This window comes from Neovison vison, chromosome 11 (genome assembly GCF_020171115.1).
Source record: "Neovison vison isolate M4711 chromosome 11, ASM_NN_V1, whole genome shotgun sequence".
Classification (NCBI taxonomy): domain Eukaryota; kingdom Metazoa; phylum Chordata; class Mammalia; order Carnivora; family Mustelidae; genus Neogale; species Neogale vison.
Genome location: NC_058101.1, coordinates 29,922,978 through 29,940,775, shown reverse-complemented (window position 1 = coordinate 29,940,775; position 17,798 = coordinate 29,922,978). Strand labels below are relative to the sequence as shown.

The 17,798-nt window shown below is 33.1% G+C and overlaps 1 protein-coding gene across 2 annotated transcripts in view; it reads right to left on the bottom strand.

Annotated features, from left to right (window-relative positions):
• GABRG1 (gamma-aminobutyric acid type A receptor subunit gamma1) overlaps positions 1-17,798 on the bottom strand; it is a 70,410-nt gene that overhangs the window by 51,666 nt on the left and 946 nt on the right. For both annotated transcript variants that reach the window (XM_044224756.1, XM_044224757.1), the window contains exon 2: positions 4,069-4,217. In XM_044224756.1, coding sequence (XP_044080691.1) covers positions 4,069-4,217 — 149 coding nt within the window. The remainder of the gene's footprint in view (positions 1-4,068; positions 4,218-17,798) is intronic.

The window sequence follows — 17,798 nt, the reverse complement described above, 5'->3', positions numbered from 1 at the left end:
TCTCAAATAACAGAAGCAAAAATTGATTTCTTTCATAAATGATGCTTAGCCAACAGAAAAGCCACTTGGTAAAGATAAAAATTAGATTCCTACTTCATACCGTAGAGTAACTCCAAATGGATTAGGGAATTAAATATAAACAAATAAAATCATGCAAGTACTAAAAATAGACATGGATGAATTCCTCTCAAAGTGGAATATAACCAGTAATACTTGAGCCAAACTGTATTAAAAATGAATAACCATTGAAGGATAAGAACTTAAGATTGTTGAACAATATTTTAATTATATTCTGTAAAACTGAAGATGAAAATAACTGTACTTGAGTATTTTATTCCAGTTAATTTATTTTCATTGTCAAATGGCATGTTAAAATTTTAGAACTCCGTTTTATACTTACTGGAATTGAAAAAATAAGAAAATATACTTTGGATAAATCAGAACCAGGTGTCTCACTGTTGATAAAAGGAATTACAAATAAGGAAATAGGAAACAGTTCGGAAACAGAGCTGTCAGTATGAACTCATGGTTTACAATACATGTAAAAAGGGATAGAGATAGAAATATAGATAACTGTGAATGTGTTTGTAGAACATATATTTTCTACTTCTCCTCACTGAAATGGTTAAGAAGCACTAACACCCAGTATCAATGAATATACCTACTGCCCTGATCTTGATTTCTAAATACCTTGGAGAAATGGTGAATTTCACTTCTTGGATCAAGATGAGCTGGGAATATCTTATGAACTAAAAAGTAAGGATGTGATCAGAAAATGATGGAGACATATGAAGGGACACAGAAGCCAAACTATTGGAAGTTTCAGTGCCAAATTTATTTTGAGCAAAAAAATAATGATAGTAATGGGTTATAAGCTATAAAGTAAAACATAGATATGTCTATACTGAGTATAAATGAATAGATAAATAAATGGAGGATAAACACAGCTATTCCTTATAGTACAATTACAAATATTATACATAGAAGGAGTGATGATAATAATGATAATAATGATAATAATGAGTCACCACTAGGCAAACAACACAGTAATAAATACTGTTACAGATAATAATCATTGATGGATACTAGCTTAATGGACAAACATGGGCTGAGAAATTTTTACATAGTTGACCATCCTCCTGACTATATCTCCTCACAACATATGTATTAATCTAGAAGGGGAAAAATAATAACTTTACAGTGGAGAAACCTACATGAAACCACACTAACCAAGTGTTAAAATTAATACCACCAGTAATAAGCTATGTTAACATCACATACCTCCTAATACAACACACTGAAAGGGCACACAATCAGTTCTGCGTTATCCTTATCTAAAATATATCAACTCAGTGGAGTAATGAAAATACCAAACAAACTGACAGACATTCCCCTGGCCAGTACTCTTTAAAGTTATCAAGTTTATGAAACATACAGGAAAATAGAAATTATATCAGATCGGAGGAAAATAAAAAGACATGAGAACAAAATACCGTGTGATCTTTGTCGAAATTCTGAAACAGATAAGAAGACATTAGTGAGGCACCTGCCATATTTTTAATAATGTTTCTAGAGTAGTTAATGGTATTCTGGATATTATTTTCTTGATTTAGTTTAGGATTTCTATGGTTATATAAAATGTTAACATTATGGTTAAAGGGTTTGTGGAAATTCCATGTATGGATACCATTTTATTAAGGCTAAGTGTTACTTTAAAATTAAATAATTAAGACAATCTAAGAAAACAGCACATTGCATATGAGGAAATTAGATTAGCATAATAAGCCAAATGTTGTAAAACAATGAAATTTAAGAAGATTTTTCAGGGCCCTCGGGCAGCTCAGTCGGTTAAGCGGCCAACTCTTGGTTTCCACTCAGGTCATTACCCCAGGGTCTTGGGATGGAGCGTCCCTGCTGGGCTCCCACACTGAGTAGTTTGCTAGTGGATTCTCTCTCTCCCTTCCTCTACCCTGCCCCCATGGATGTGCTCACTCTCTCTTTCTCTCTCTCTCAAATAAATCTTAAACAAAAAGAAAGAAGAAAGTTTTCAACAGAAAAAATTGACAAAGCCAAATTTTATGATAACAATAATAGAATTGAGAAAGTCTTTCAAGATTAATTCATAAATGAAAGAACAGATTACTAATATCAGAAATGATAAAGAGAAAAAAAGCTCAGATACTAAAAACATCAAAAATATCACAAAAGTTATTATGAAACAATTTAAAACTAGCAAATTTGAAAATTTTTATTCCTTAAGAGGTTCAGTTTACAAAACTATTAAAGTAATTGAATTGTTAAAAATTCTTCTCCAAATTAAACTCTAGGCTAGCATAACTTCACATAATTCTCTAAATATTTAAGGAAGAAATAGCATCCATTTTAGACAAACTCTTTCAAAGATGAAAAGTGAGGGAAAACAATTTATTTGTAGAAGTTAGCATGATCTTGGTTCCAACACTGAAAGACATATTATAGGAAGTTAAATAAATTTCTAATGTCCTTCATCAACATAGATGTAAAATTCCAAAACAAAACATTATCAAACTGAATCTAGTGATATTTTTTAAGGTTACCGTATCACAACCAAAATGCCATTTGTTACAGAAATGAAAATTTGGTTTGAGGTTTAAAAATCAGACAGTTACTTACAGAACAAATGGTAAGTAGAATACGGGGCAATATACAATTGATATGATTATTTCGATAGATGTACAGAAATTATTTGAAACATTGAGGAGGAAAAAAGAACTCAAGCAAAATAAGAGAAAGGATTTACAAAGATTGTCTTTAAAAAAAAAAAAAGCCTATAGCAATCATACCTAATAGTAAAATATGAAGTGCTCTCCCTGATATCAGGAAAACCCAAAACTATTCAAATTTACTCCAGTCTTAGCCAATGCAACATGACATGAAAAAAGTATAATTTTGAAAATAAAATAAAATATTCATTATTTACAAAGAGACATTATTTGCAATGTAGTCATAATTTATAAGTTATTATCTTTGTAGAAAATCTAACAGAGTATAACAATAAGCAATTAAAAGTGAGAAAGAAATTTCACAAGTTTCCTGTAGACAAAATAAATATGCAAAATAACTTTTCTATATACTGCTTATATAAAATTAGAAACTGCTTATATAAAATTAGAAAATAAAATTTTAAAAATCTATTTACACTTGCAACACAAATTCAAAATATATAGAATTAAATCTCACAAAACAAACTGAGGGTTGTTGGGGGGAGGGGGTTGGGGAGAAGGGAGGTGGGGTTATGGACATTGGGGAGGGTATGTGCTTTGGTGAGTTCTGTGAAGTGTGTAAACCTGGCGATACACAGATCTGTACCCCTGGGGATAAAAATATATTATATATTTATAAAAAATAAAAAATTAAAAAAATATATATAGATTAAATCTAGTAAAATATATTCAATACTTCTTCACAGGAAATAATAAAAATATATGCATAAATAAAGAAATATATGATGAATTTGAATATGAATTTAGTATAGTAAAAATTCAATATAGTAATGATTTCAATTTCTCCATATTGACCATAGATTTAATGCATTCCCAATAAAAATGTAGGCTGGTTTATAATTTGTGTTTGTTTTTAATGTCATTAGGGGGACTTAGAAGTTAATTATTATAAAACTTATACATAAATGCAAATGACTAAGAAAAAAATTAGGATTACCTACACTATTATAGGGTTATAATTAATTAAAACAGTGCTGCATTTGCACAAAATTAGAACCCAACTTACCTTTTAAATATTCTTTTTTATGAAATACCACTCAGCTTTTCAGGCAGTTTTATCAAAACTTGGCTGTTGTACCCTTTATTGTAGCAGTTATAAAATAATAACTTCAGAAATATTTGTATGCCTTTCTTCCCACATCAGACAGAATTTCTCAACAGTGCCAATTAAATAATTATCAAACCTAGCAGTCTCTGACATACATCAGATACTCAAGGAATATGAACTGTATGATTAAAATAACATCAGTAAAGTAGGTTTCCACCAAAATAAGGTCACCAAAATCCCAAAATAACTCAAACTTACCTCCTATATCTGGGCGAAGTTTATTGTCATAGCCTTGAAGCAATGAGTTGAGAATTTGTGTTATATCTCCTTCATGAATCCTTGGTGCCAAGACCCAGGTTTTGTTCACTGTTAAATCCTCATCATCTTCATCATCCACTTTATCAACACTAAATAATTAAAAAAAAATTGAGTGATAGAAAGTTCAACCAAATTCTGTACTGAAAAACACAGTATTAGATAATCATAATTCCTATAATTCTGTTAGGAAATAGTAAGATGGGAACAAGCATTTATAATATTTAACATTAAGTAAGTCTAATTCTTTCCTCCTATGAACCATACTATTATAATAATACTCAAAAATTAAGAATTCAGTACCAGAAATGAAGCACATAATATTGAAATAATAAATTAAATCTTGGCCACCACAGCTGTTATTAAAGGCCATAGAGATTAGGCACTGAAAATGTGAATGGCAGTCATAGATTTGTATAGTACACACTCTGTACAACTGTATATGGTGACTCTAAACCACCATACCCCAAAATACAAAAATAAAAGGTAAATAAATATAAGAAAATTTGTAATAACTGGTGAGATATTTAAAAATGCATGTGTAAAAAATAAAAAGTATTGAACACATCTATGATTATTCCTTTCAATTCAGAAGAACCCAGGTATCACATTCCAAGAATTTGTCAGAGATTGTCTTGTCATCAAATCATGAATGGGTGACTGACCTGCCACATTTATGGAGAGGGGCATGACTATCAAGTTTTATGACTAGAAGTGAGACTTTAGAAATCAAGTAGTGCCATTGCCTTTATTTTATAAATGAGAAAACTGAAGACAGTAGAGAACTAGCCATTCACAAACTCACTTATTAGCAAAGCTGAGAATCAAGTCCTAACTCTCCAATTAAGGCTTCTTACTATACGTTGTGTTTAACAAGCATATGGATTCAGCTTAATTCTTCACTGTGGTAGAAAATGCAGCAATATAGATGTTCATCTACAATTCATCAGAAGTAAAGCAAACTACTCTTCTCTTTATTCCTCATAAAGAATGCCATCTTCAAATGAGTATGATCATCCTAGACTGAACACCTACTCTAGTATATCTCAGTCCTCCAGTGAAAAGGGGTCCAAAGACTAAACACTTACATTAGTGAAGTCAGGTAAATCCAAAATATATGAGTTGTTTGTATATGTTTCAGAGATAAGCTTCCCTCTAGCAGTAAACATGAAAATTTGATTTACTATCTTGAGTTGATTTTTCTACAGTATCCTTTTAGATTTCTTCTGCTTTGCACATAAAACATCTTAGCTAATGCAGTGCTCACTGTCTTTATCCTTCTTAAAACCCCCCCCCCGCCCAGCGGTGCCTGGGTGGCTCAATCAGTTAAGCAGCCCACTCTTGATTTTAGCTCAGGTCATGATCTCAGAGTCCTGAAATTGAGTCCTGCTTCAGGCTCCCAGCTTAGAGGGGAGTATCTTTTTTTTAATTTTAAATTTTTTTATTTTTTATAAACATATAATATATTTTTATCCCCAGGGGTACAGGTCTGTGAATCGCCAGGTTTACACACTTCACAGCACTCACCATAGCACATACCCTCCCCAATGTCCATAACCCCACCCCCCCTTCTCCCAAACCCCCTCCCCCCAGCAACCCTTAGTTTGTTTTGTGAGATTAAGAGTCACTTATGGTTTGTCTCCCTCCCAATCCCATCTTGTTTCATTTATTCTTCTCCTACCCCCTTAACCCCTCATGTTGCATCTCCACTTCCTCATATCAGGGAGATCATATGATAGTTGTCTTTCTCCGCTTGACTTATTTCGCTAAGCATGATACCCTCTAGTTCTCTTCCTCTCCTTCTGCCCCTCCCTCTACCCGCATGCACGCTCTCTCTCTCTCTAAGTAAATAAATCTTTTAAAAAATGTCCAGTTTTATTGAGATATAATTGACATATATTATACTATAAATTTAAGATTTACAGCAGAACGATTTGGTATATACATATATTGCAAATCCACACTTTTATCCTTAAGGAGTACAAATTAATATTATAAATTATATCTTTACCTTAAAGTATTTGCTACCTCATTTTTCTCCATAGTAATTCTGTGGATAGTTATTATCAACAGATAGTGGGGTGGGCTATTATTCTCAATATTTCTTCTCTCCTTCTTGTCAGAGAATTATACTTTTCACTCCACTGACTTCTGACTTGGTCATGTGACCTGAAATGTTCCTTCCTTGCTGTAGAGGATTATATTTCCCTGTTCTGTTGAACTCAGGTGTGGCCCTGTGATTTGCTTTGGCTAATGAGTATGTGTGACATGCTTCACTACTAAGCAGAAGGTTTAATGGCAGTGCACAGTTCACTGTATCATTGTTGTGCTTCGGCCAAAAGACCAGCCTACATAAAGGTTTCACCATTACTTCACTCCCAGAGTGAAGACAACATGGACAGAGCCACAGTTGACCCACAAGAGACACGTAGCCTGAATGAGAAATCAGCACTCAGGGTCATAAGCTGCTGAGATTCGAGGGTAGTGTACTACCACAGTACACAACCTAAATTTATGTGTGAACACTTATGGTACATTAAGTTAACAGGTTTTTAATGAAGAGCTTATTTATATTAATTGTCCTGCCTGCCATATTTAACTTTAAAAAATATATAGTATAGAAATATAGTTATATGATTTATTTAAAATAATTTATTTCCTATAATAAAATACATACATACACATACATGCATTCATTCATAAACTAAAGCACTGAAAATACTGAAGTATAAAGAGTCCCTGCTGGAATGTCCTCCAGGAAAGTTATCTTATCTAATTAGAATTGCTAAGACACTGGCAACAGCCCAAATTTTAGAGCATCCATTTAGCTTTAAATCCCAGTTTTATAGAATGAAACATCTGGTGGTTAGAGGCAGGCCAGTGCACATATAAGCAGTGATCTTTCTTTGAAACATGATTGTAGTCAAATGGAAGTTTCCAGGGAAAAAAAAATAAAAAGCTTTTTCTATTTTTTAACAGTAGCAACATCCTGATAATCCAAAAGCGCATGCTCATAGTGATTTATATTCCCCTTTTCCCAGCTAGCTCAAAGGTTAAGATGAGAATCTCAGTGCTACCACAAAGCTCACTGTCCTCATTTTTGGCAAAAATAGAAAGGAAATCTCATTATAGTTAATTTTTTCTGCATCTTCCCTCCAAGCTTTCTAAATTACCTTCAGAATATTCATTAATTACATTAAGATCTTATTGGTATTATTTTGGTGATGAAAAAGTACTTGTTGTAATTTAAAAATAATTCACATAGTTTATCTGATGTCTTAATATCTTTTACAGGCTTGAGGACTCTTGTAATGTTTATATACATTGAGTGACCATTTATTTGGGGGAAAGAAGTATGATTCTTATGTAACACTGAGACCTTTCTTGACTCGTGCTCAAGGACTTCTTTTAAATAACTTGAAAAAATTTAATTTTAAAATTAATGGAAATGCATTTAGATCCCTGAGTATAAAATTTTAATAACTGTTATTTTAAAGATTGATATTTTTTATTGTTACTAACAAAAGCTGAATGCTTATATAGCACCATTAATTTCTTACCATGTTTCAGGAATTGTGTGCTACATTCTTTCCACATTTTATTTCATTTAATCTAGAGTAATTCCATGAAATAAATATTAATATTTCTACTTTACAGATGAGAAAAAAATAGATTTATAGGGTTTCCAGAACATACCCTATTAAATAACAGAACAGAGAAGATTAACTTAATTTGAAGGCTGTTTTCTCTCTCTCACATTTTTTTTGGGGGGGGGATTTCCACAGTATCATCTCATTTTATCTTTAATAAAAAATCCAGGTGGTTGGACTTGGACTGTGAGTTTTCTAATTCATAAGAATACAGCAACACTTGTGGTAGGTAATTAGTACATTTGGATTGTGTGTGGATAGGATGCTAATCTCCATCCTTGAATTCCAAAAGGTTGGAATAATAATTTTGGGGAATCACACACACACACTTAATAACATGTGTGTTTAACTTTCAATCCAATGTTTTAATTCATTTATAAGGGTAATATCATGTACCACAAAGACAAAGTTGTATTCCTGATCTAAATTAGCTTATTTTCTAATAAAGGAGAAAACAATTTAAACAAATGATAGAGAAAACCATCATATGCGGGATGCCTGGGTGGCTCCGTCATTAAGCATCTGCCTTAGGCTCACATCAAAATCCCAGGGTCCTGGGATAGAGTCCTGGAGTCGTGCATCTGATTCCCTGCTCAACGGGAAGCCTGCTTCTCCCTCTCCCACTCCCCCTGCTTATGTTCCCTCTCTTGCTATGTCCATTTCTGTCAAATAAATAAATAAAATCCTAAAAAGAAAAAGAAGAAAACCATCATATGCAAAGATGTTTATCACAGTATTATCTATGATAGCACAAATTTTAAATACTAAAAGTATGTTTAAGTAAATAATTGTGTAACCCTATGATTTATGGATGTATCTGTTTAACTGACTTTGTGAATAGTCTACAAAAATAGAAAATTATTTTCATATTTAACGTTATATGAAAAATAACATCAACAATTCATTTTTACCAAAACCTACATGTAAAATGGCTGAAGATTTAATGGAAAAGTGACATAATAAGTACACTAAGAATTCTACACTAGCAGAGCTGCAGAAAATTGAATTTTATCTATATATTAATATGTGTTAGAATCTTTTTGTAGACTTTTATAATATAAATACATGAAAAGGAGGTAATTTGTCATTAATGTCTACCTAAAAATGAGTTGGCTTTTCTTATAAATCAGATAGTATTTTGAAATACATTTCTCTTTTTTTTAAGATTTTATTTGTTTATTGGACAGAGAGAGATGCAGTGAGAGAGCGAACACAAGCAGGGGGAGTGGGAGGGGGAGAAGCAACCTGATGAGAGAACCCGATGAGGGGCTTGATCCCAGGACTCTGGATCATGACCTGAGCCCAAAGGCAGACGCCTAATGACTGAGCCACCCAGGCACCCCTGAAATACATTTTTAATAATAATTAAATAGAGCCTTTTACGGAGAGAAGCAGAGCTTGATGCTCTGCTAAGAAAACAACAGTGACAGCCCTGAAAATTCGCTACTTAGTTCTTCCATGGGAACAGAGTTAACTGATATCCCAGCTGCAAACTTTCCAGACCTGAACTGCATGGGCACCAGACCCAAGTTTCCCTCAGCAGCTTTGAGCAATAACTGAACATAGAAGCAATAACTGAACATAGACTAGTACCTGTCCATTCCTGCAGGACTAGGTAGGGGCTTCTCTAAAGGACAACTCCTGTTAGATAACTCTCACTGGCCTGGTCAAAACTTTGTTGGAAGTGCCCAGGAGTCTGAGACTCCTCTGACACAAACTGCTCTCCCCACCCCCCCAATCACCACAGAGGTGTCAGACCACTACTATCTGAGGCCCATCTCAACTTACTTCCACTTCCTCTTGTTTATCTTACACAGCATTTCTCTGAAAAATCTCATCCACATCTAACTCATCTTGGCATCTGCTTCTTCAACGTTTCTGTTTCTCACGCTTTTTTAACTGACAGCACTAATTATTTACTAAAGAAAATTTTTGAGTCACCTACACCAATGTTGGTTTGTCTTTTTTTGCCTAAGCTATAAGACATGACACAAATCAATCTGTTTATATAAGTTATTGTATGTGAAAAATTACTTTAATGAATGTATTACTCTTCTTAATAAAACAAGCAAATGTTTTTAACTAGAAATAACAAACACAGGCTAAGTAAAACAAGGTATGTTATACCATATAATTATGAAGAGAATTCATCTTTATAGCTAGAGAAAAATCATATAAGTCTACATAGCAAGTCAATCAATTAATATAAACTATCTTTCAAAAAAGCTTGACATTCATCAGGGTTTGCCCAGGATGGCTTTGGTTTACACCTGTTGTCCTAGAACAATAATAGCACCCTCTTTCACTCACAAAATGGCCTCATTTGGAAGATAAATTATATAGCCATCCTTTATATAGTTCATATAGAGGTGACTGCAAATGTCCTGGTTCTGACACCTGGAGAAAACTCTTCCATTAATCTGTTTAAATGATGGAGAAGAAACTCCAAAGCCAGGCCTCATTTATGAGCTGTTGCTCATAGAAGATTAGCATTTATTTATAAATATCAGATATATTTCTATAAGCATAAGTCAAGCTACAGGTTCCAGAAGAGAAACATACCCCTTTTTATGTTTCTGAGTAGAAGATATCCTAATGCCAAAGCCTACAGGAGTTAGCTTTTAAAAAGTAGTTAGAGCTATTGATTTTAGATCTGAAATTAAAAGATGAGAAAAACACAGTAAAGAATAAAAAAGAGAATTTTGTTTTCTTTTTTTCCTTTAATTTCTAGCTGCTAAATTCTTTTGTACGGAGCTTTTTTCTATAGTTGTAGCTCTGAATCATTTTTATTATTTGTAAATGTAGGGAAGCAAGGGAAGTAAAAGCATGACAGGATTATAGATCTGAACTTTCAGAGTTTTATTTTATTTATTTATTTATTTGTTTAAAAAATTTTATTTATTTATTTGACAGACAGAGACCACAAGTAGCCAGAGAGGCAGGCAGAGAGAGAAGGGGGGGGGGGAGCAGGCTCCCTACCGAGCAGAGAGCCCGATGTGGGGCTCAATCCCAGGACCCTGAGATCATGACCTGAGCCAAAGGCAGAGGCTTAACCACTGAGCCACCCAGGCACCCCTGAACTTTCAGAGTTTTAGAGAGGTGAAATTATAGTCCACTCAATTGGATATATATATATATATTTTTTTTAAGCACAGTGGAATATAGGATCCATCAGTTAACACACATAGAGGTGAATACTTAGGAAATTTGAGAAAGGAAGAGGGAGCCTAGCCCCGAATATTAAGTAAATGTGTTCCACTTTGTGTTTCTGAAATGTCCAGGGCTTACCTCTCCCATGAAACTGATCACATTGTGTCTTAATTAACTACCTTATTTATTTATGACCTTCTCTAAGCTCTTTGAAGACAAGGGTTAAAGTTTTCAGTGTGGTATCATTGGTACATAGCCCAATGCCTAACACATAGTAGGTGTCCAATAAAAATATTCATTGAATAAATGGAAAGAATATTAGATCTCATCTTGCTATTTGCAGCTAAAATTACAGTGAATCAAGGAAATAAATAGCTAAAAACTGTAACTGTTGGCCTTAATAGGAGAATTTATTATTATAGGTAATCTAATATAAAATTAATTTTAAAAAAGTACCTTTCTGAAACCAGCACCAACCCCTCATAAATAAAAACAAATTTTTTTTTCACAATAACAATATGGCTTATACAATTACTAAGAGGAAATGTAGTAAGGTAGGTACAAGCTTTATGTGAAAAATAAAGGAAGAATAAAAAAAACAGAAAAAAAGGCAAAGTAAACATTTTGGCTATTAAACAAGATTGTTAATATATTTTCCCCAAATTAGCTTATAGAATTAATGAAGTTTTAATTTGAATTCCATAGTTCAGACATTAGAGGTTAAAATCATTATAACTAAGTACAAGAATCAATATGGGAGTTTACAGAAATTAATGAAAAAGGGAATTGTAAGGTGAAATTTGCCCTGCCAGAATTTAAAAAAAAATAAAACACATTTTTTAGAGAAGAGAAAATAAACCATAATTTTCATTAAGTCTATTAAAAATGACAACTGGGTTGAAAGTATATTAAAATAAACACTGAATTCTCTATTGTTCCAATTTATATATATAGATCTTGACAGAACAGAAATTAGTCTTAGAAACAATATAATTCTTCATGACATTCATATTCTCTAAGCCTTCGATGCTCTTATGCATCAGATAAATTCTATAAGTGGGCTAAAAACTTTGTAAAGTGGAAGCTGATTAAATTAGAACACATATTAAAAGATCTTAAAATTAAGTTGAAGAAGGAAATGGCAATTAGTTCCTTTGAATGCAGAAAAATATGCTTTTTTTCTAAGTCTTGGGATTACAAAATGAGAGATTAAACTATTTTCATTGACATAAGGATACCTTCAGACCCATTCACTTAAAAAGAAGAGAATCCAAATGCATAAAACAAAAACAGCAAAACTATCTTTCTAGTCATTCCAGGTGTGACAGTTTGAAGGTTTTTCAAAAAGAACTCTTACTAAGGAAATGACAGACACAAACATACACTCATAAACCACCTGCACAGAACCACAAATTTGTTTATAGAACATACATGTCAGAGTAACACTTAAATTTAATCTAGCCAATATGGTTACTTTGTTCTAGTCAATATGGCTATTTTGTGGAAAAGGCAATCTTTACACAAAACACTCTTTTTCCTGTGTTGGAAGATTATTTTGATAATTATACATAACTAGGATAAGTGAGAGTTGAGTAATGTCCCTGTGGTTAAGCGATTCACAAACTGTGCAACCACAAGTAACAGTCCTAGAAATCTACTCAAATATTAACTTGTCCAGAATCTAATTCTAGCAGTCTTAAAGCTACCTGGAGAACCAAATCACCTGATCATACCAATATTAAACTATTTATATTAGATTAACTATATTCCAATCATAGACTTTCTGAAATGCCCAAGTTAGAGTGCTTCTCTGTCCTTAATGCCTAGCACAATCTCTACTACTGTGTTACTCAATGTATTTGTCTAAAAATAAGGAGAAATTTTAAATCTCCAAATACATTTTATCTGGGAGGAAATGGATTCCTACAGTTTGGAAGTTCACTATTAAACTAAATGATACAGGCTACAACAGGATGTTGCTATTTTATTTTTTTTAAGATTTTATTTATTTATTTCAGAGAGAATGAGCATGCGAGAGAGAGAACATGGAGTGAAGGGCAGAGAGAGAAGCAGACTCCCCACTGAGCAGGGAGCCCCATGGAGAACTGGATCTCTGGGACACCAAGATCATGACTGGAGTTAAAAGCAGACAGCCAACCAACTGAGATATCCAGGCACCCAGGATGTTGCTATTTTAATGCCACAGGTTAGATGACCAGAGGAAAGGATCTCTCAGAAGATGTAGGAATACAGTTTTCAATTTTAAAAGACCTATGAAACTGTGAGACTATACTGCTGGCCACAGACTAGTAATGTTCTCTCTCTCTCCAATCTGTCTGTCTCTCCTTCACTAATACATGACAGCTGACAGCATTCAGTCTTTCCCCAGAGTTGCAGCTGATGCCGGCTTCCTTGATGTCCCCATTATAGCTCATCTAGAATTCTGAGTAGCAAATATAGCATTTTATCACCAACATAAACTACTGGAGTTCAGATTCTCTGGAGACAGGGACTCTGTCTTCTTTGTCCTGTGCATCTAGCATATATTCTTACATATATGCCCCGTATTCAGGATAAAAACACTATTAGGAAAAGATTCTGTCTTACTTACCACTGCATCTCCAGTTGTTAGAACTCTGCTTAACACACAGTAGGCACTGAGTAAATATTTGTTGAATGAATGCTAATGCTCAATAAATGTTTACTGAGTGAATTAACAGCTAAGACTATTTCCTGAAACATGAGGCTTCAGTTGGTTAAACTATTTTAGTACAAATAGAATTAGATTCTGAGATATTTAAAAATAGAAAGAGACATAAATTTCATCTGCCTCCCACAGAGTACAAGAACTCTAACAAGCTTCTGCTTGAAGAAGTCTAGTGATAAGACATCCATTATTTTGTTAGAGGCCTTTAGTGTTGAAAGAAAATCTGCCTCCCCATAGCTTTCCCTACTCACTTATGGTTTGTTTGCTATACCTACGTGTAATAAATTCAACCATGATTTTATATAGCATCTTTAAAAATAAGTTGCTATGTGAGTCTTCAAAAAAAAACTTATCTGAATTCCAAATTATTCCTTTTAACTCTTTAACCTATGATATTCTTTTTAGATCAAGTGTTCCACTTTGTTGAAGTTTTTCCTAAAATAATTAATCTAACACTACATATAATATTCCAGATTATGTGATAGGTACACAGTAGATTTTTATACTTACTATGTTTCTACCAATGACATTGTCTGTTCTTTCCTTTCCTTATTCCTAACATCCCTCTTTTCCTTTTTTCTCATTCATCCAGAGTCATGCTATTTGCTGTAACTTATATTGCATTTGTAATCTGAGAAGTGTGAAAGAATGCAGGCTCTGGGCATAAGACACATGGACTTGAGTCTCGGATTCAGCATTTAGCAGCAATAAGATGTTCAGCGAGTTCCTAAAAATTGTTGTGTCCCAGCTTTCCCATCTGCAAAATGGGGAGAAGAACAGTATCTAAGCAATATTATCCCTTCATACTTGTCTGGTTACTTGACTAAGTATAACGTTCTAGGTTGAACATTTATCTTTATAATTTTGGAAACATTTCCCCCATAGTCTTCTGGTACTGTAATGAGAAACCTCATGGCTCTCTAATTTTCTTTCCTTGATTGAGATCTTTTCGAACAGCAGACGGTTCTGTTCAACCTTGGAGTTCTGAGTGCATGTTTCCTTACTGAGACTACAAGATGTTTTGGTTTGAGTAATACCATAATCTAGGCCTTGGCAGTGAGTATAAACGACATATAGGTAGTACTCATGTCTAGTCTATTCACCACTGTAAACCCAGCATGTTGCACTGTGTATGGCTCGTAACAGTTATTCAAGAAATATTTGTTGATTAAAAGAATGAATGATCTCTCTGGAATTCAAAACATGTCTAATAATGCATAAGGATTCAAGGACTTTACTGTAATTGAGACAACTTTCACCAGTATAAATAATACTAGAATCACTGTAATTCTCAGAATATCTGTTGTTATGTCTTTTCAGTTAAAATTTTAAGTGCTATGTACTTGGCACAAATTTTCTCTCTTGGTCTTGAAACAAGCTGGAAAGGAGAATGTCATTTCCATTTTCACAAATGAGAACTCTCTGCCTCAAAGATTTTCCTGAAATCACCCTAGTGGGAAATGGTGGAGCTAAAACCAGAATTTACATTCTAATGGCCAAGTCCAGGATTCTCAATTGGTACCTGGTGTATATGTGAATTATCCCCCTGAGGCCCATACATTTAATTTATGCCCACCTTTCCTCTTTCTCTCGTGATAGTCATTTATCATATTTTGATAATATCTCAAGAGCCCTTTTTCCCCACTTTTCCACCTTGCCTTGTCTCCTCTCCTTTGGGACCCTGCCATCATTAATATTTTCTTAGACAAATTCTGTTCGCCTTTATATAACTATAAAATATTAGATTAGCCTATTTCATGATTGAATGAAAAGTCTAACATTTGCTTTTGTTGCTTAGGCAGAGGTATGTCTGATAGTATATAATGAAACAAAATAGAAGAGGGATATAGCTAAGACTATATATACAGGGGATTTTTCTATTATAGTATTTGCATTTTAGTTCCAAAAGAATTTTGTCCCTTGGTTCTTTGAATATTTTACTGTCATGGAACATCATTACTCAGTAATTTTGTCCTCAAGTTTGCATCAGTGTTTTATTAGAAAATTAAGTCAAAACTCTAAATGCCTAAAGAAAAATCATTCACTACCACCTCCACAAAATACATTACTGAAATTACTTGAAAATAATACATTTTATAAAGGAAGTGTATTTGAATATTTTCATTTGGGCAACTGACTGTTAAATTGTACAATTATTGACTCATGAAATTGTTTGGAAAAAACAAGTTATTTTCCCTGGGCTCTCTCAAATATAACTGCTTAGTCAAAGCTTATCATAAATTACTTCTTCGAACAACTAAAGCCTCCAAGCACTTTTTCAACTCTCCTTAAAAATCTGATTAGAATTAGATTTTTCCAACGTTATAAATAAGTCAAATCTAGCTAAGAAATTTTAACCAACTTCTCAAGATGCCATGGAGCCTCACAGAGAATGAAACACAGGAACCATGAGTATAGCTTTCAGTTACAACAATAGGATAGGCTTTCATACTTCAGCAATATAAAAATCAATAGTGTCTCTCCTCTATGCATTTGATGGAAACTAATGAGGAAACAAGGTATTGTCTCTGATTAAATATGAGAAATAACAAATTCCAGTTTGGTAAATTCCCAAGTAGGTGACTTTGAAGATTTATTTTAGAAACCAACATAAGACAACAGAAGTCTTATATACAGAACCATTTATGATTAGTTAGAAAGGCCCTTCCAAATAAGGAGAAAGGGAGATGAAAATATAAATGTAACTGGTTTATACATGTTGACACCAGTTATCTCTAGCTAAATATTAATAGGGTAAGAACTTTACCACAACTGTAACTACTTTAAAGTGAAGATATAAACTCTCATCATGGAGGCCCTGACAGCTAATTATAACAGAAACATATAAATTTATTTTTGAATATTCTTTTATTGATTGGCCAGAATAATCCAAATTACTTACACTATTATGATAAAAATCAATTATTTATCTATTTTTAATTGCATAACACTTCTCTCTCACTGACTCTTCCATATGCTTAAAAAAAAAAGTACATGGAATTCCAATTAGAATTTTACTCTTTAAAACTGCAAAGAAAAACCAAGAGAGCAATCATGGAGTTGTTTTATGTTTTAGTTCAAATCTAAAACATATTGATAATGAAAACTTGTAGAAATCACAAATGATCTACTGCCCTTAATTTTCTAGATGAATTAAGTGTTTAAAGAGGGTAAGGAATCTTGGCACAGATCATGTCTCCAGACTTCCAGAACCCATCTGTGTCAGCTATACTACATAACTACCTCTGAACAGCTTGAAGAGAGTTCTGGAGCCAATTAGGAAATTGAAATGTAAATATCCTCAAAAACAAAAGATGTTATGCCTTTATTATTTCTTTAGATGCTTTGTTTTAGATATTTCAGTGATCAGCTTGTGTACTAGGTTCCAAGAGAAACTTGCAGTTATAATGGCAAAGGAGCATACAGGTTGTCATTTCAGAAACCCACTGGGTAAATCTGTTTTTACTTATGAGAATACAGATTCATTTGTAATATTATGAAGATGCATGAAAGCACTGATACATGATCAGCCAAAATATCTTCTATAATTTGACAATATATTCAAAGAAATAAGTGATTATGATATGACTTATATGCAAGAAATAATTAGTCAGTAGTATGTTTGTGTCCATGCAGAATGAATTTAAGTTTCTAGGGAGAAAGGTAAATAAACTAAAACTGTAATACTTTAAAAAATAATATGTCAAACATTTTCTGGCAAGTCTAATATTGCTTAGCATACTTTAATCCATTCTCTGTTTTTGGAGAGAAGATATAGTTGTTCTATCTGCTGATAAATATTCACTCTAGCTGTATAGTAAAATTAATCATAATAATTTTGTTTTAGTAATGATGCAACTAGTTATAAAGACATGTTTCCATCTGCATAGTGATTGCGTTTTACTCGAGTTCCAAACAGTATCACATAATACAATAATATAATGTTAAATGTGCATTCATATAAAACACAGTTACATGATATGAATAGTATGTCCAAGACCATAATAGAGTCTGTGTCTTGATATATTTTAACTCCTTTCAACCACTACTCTTATATCCAGGTGCAATACCTGGCATTTTATTTTTCTGTCAGAATGACTTCAAAGTTTTATTGGAAGATATTAGAGCCAAAGGAGCCCAGATCCTGTTCCTGTTAAACTGGAGGC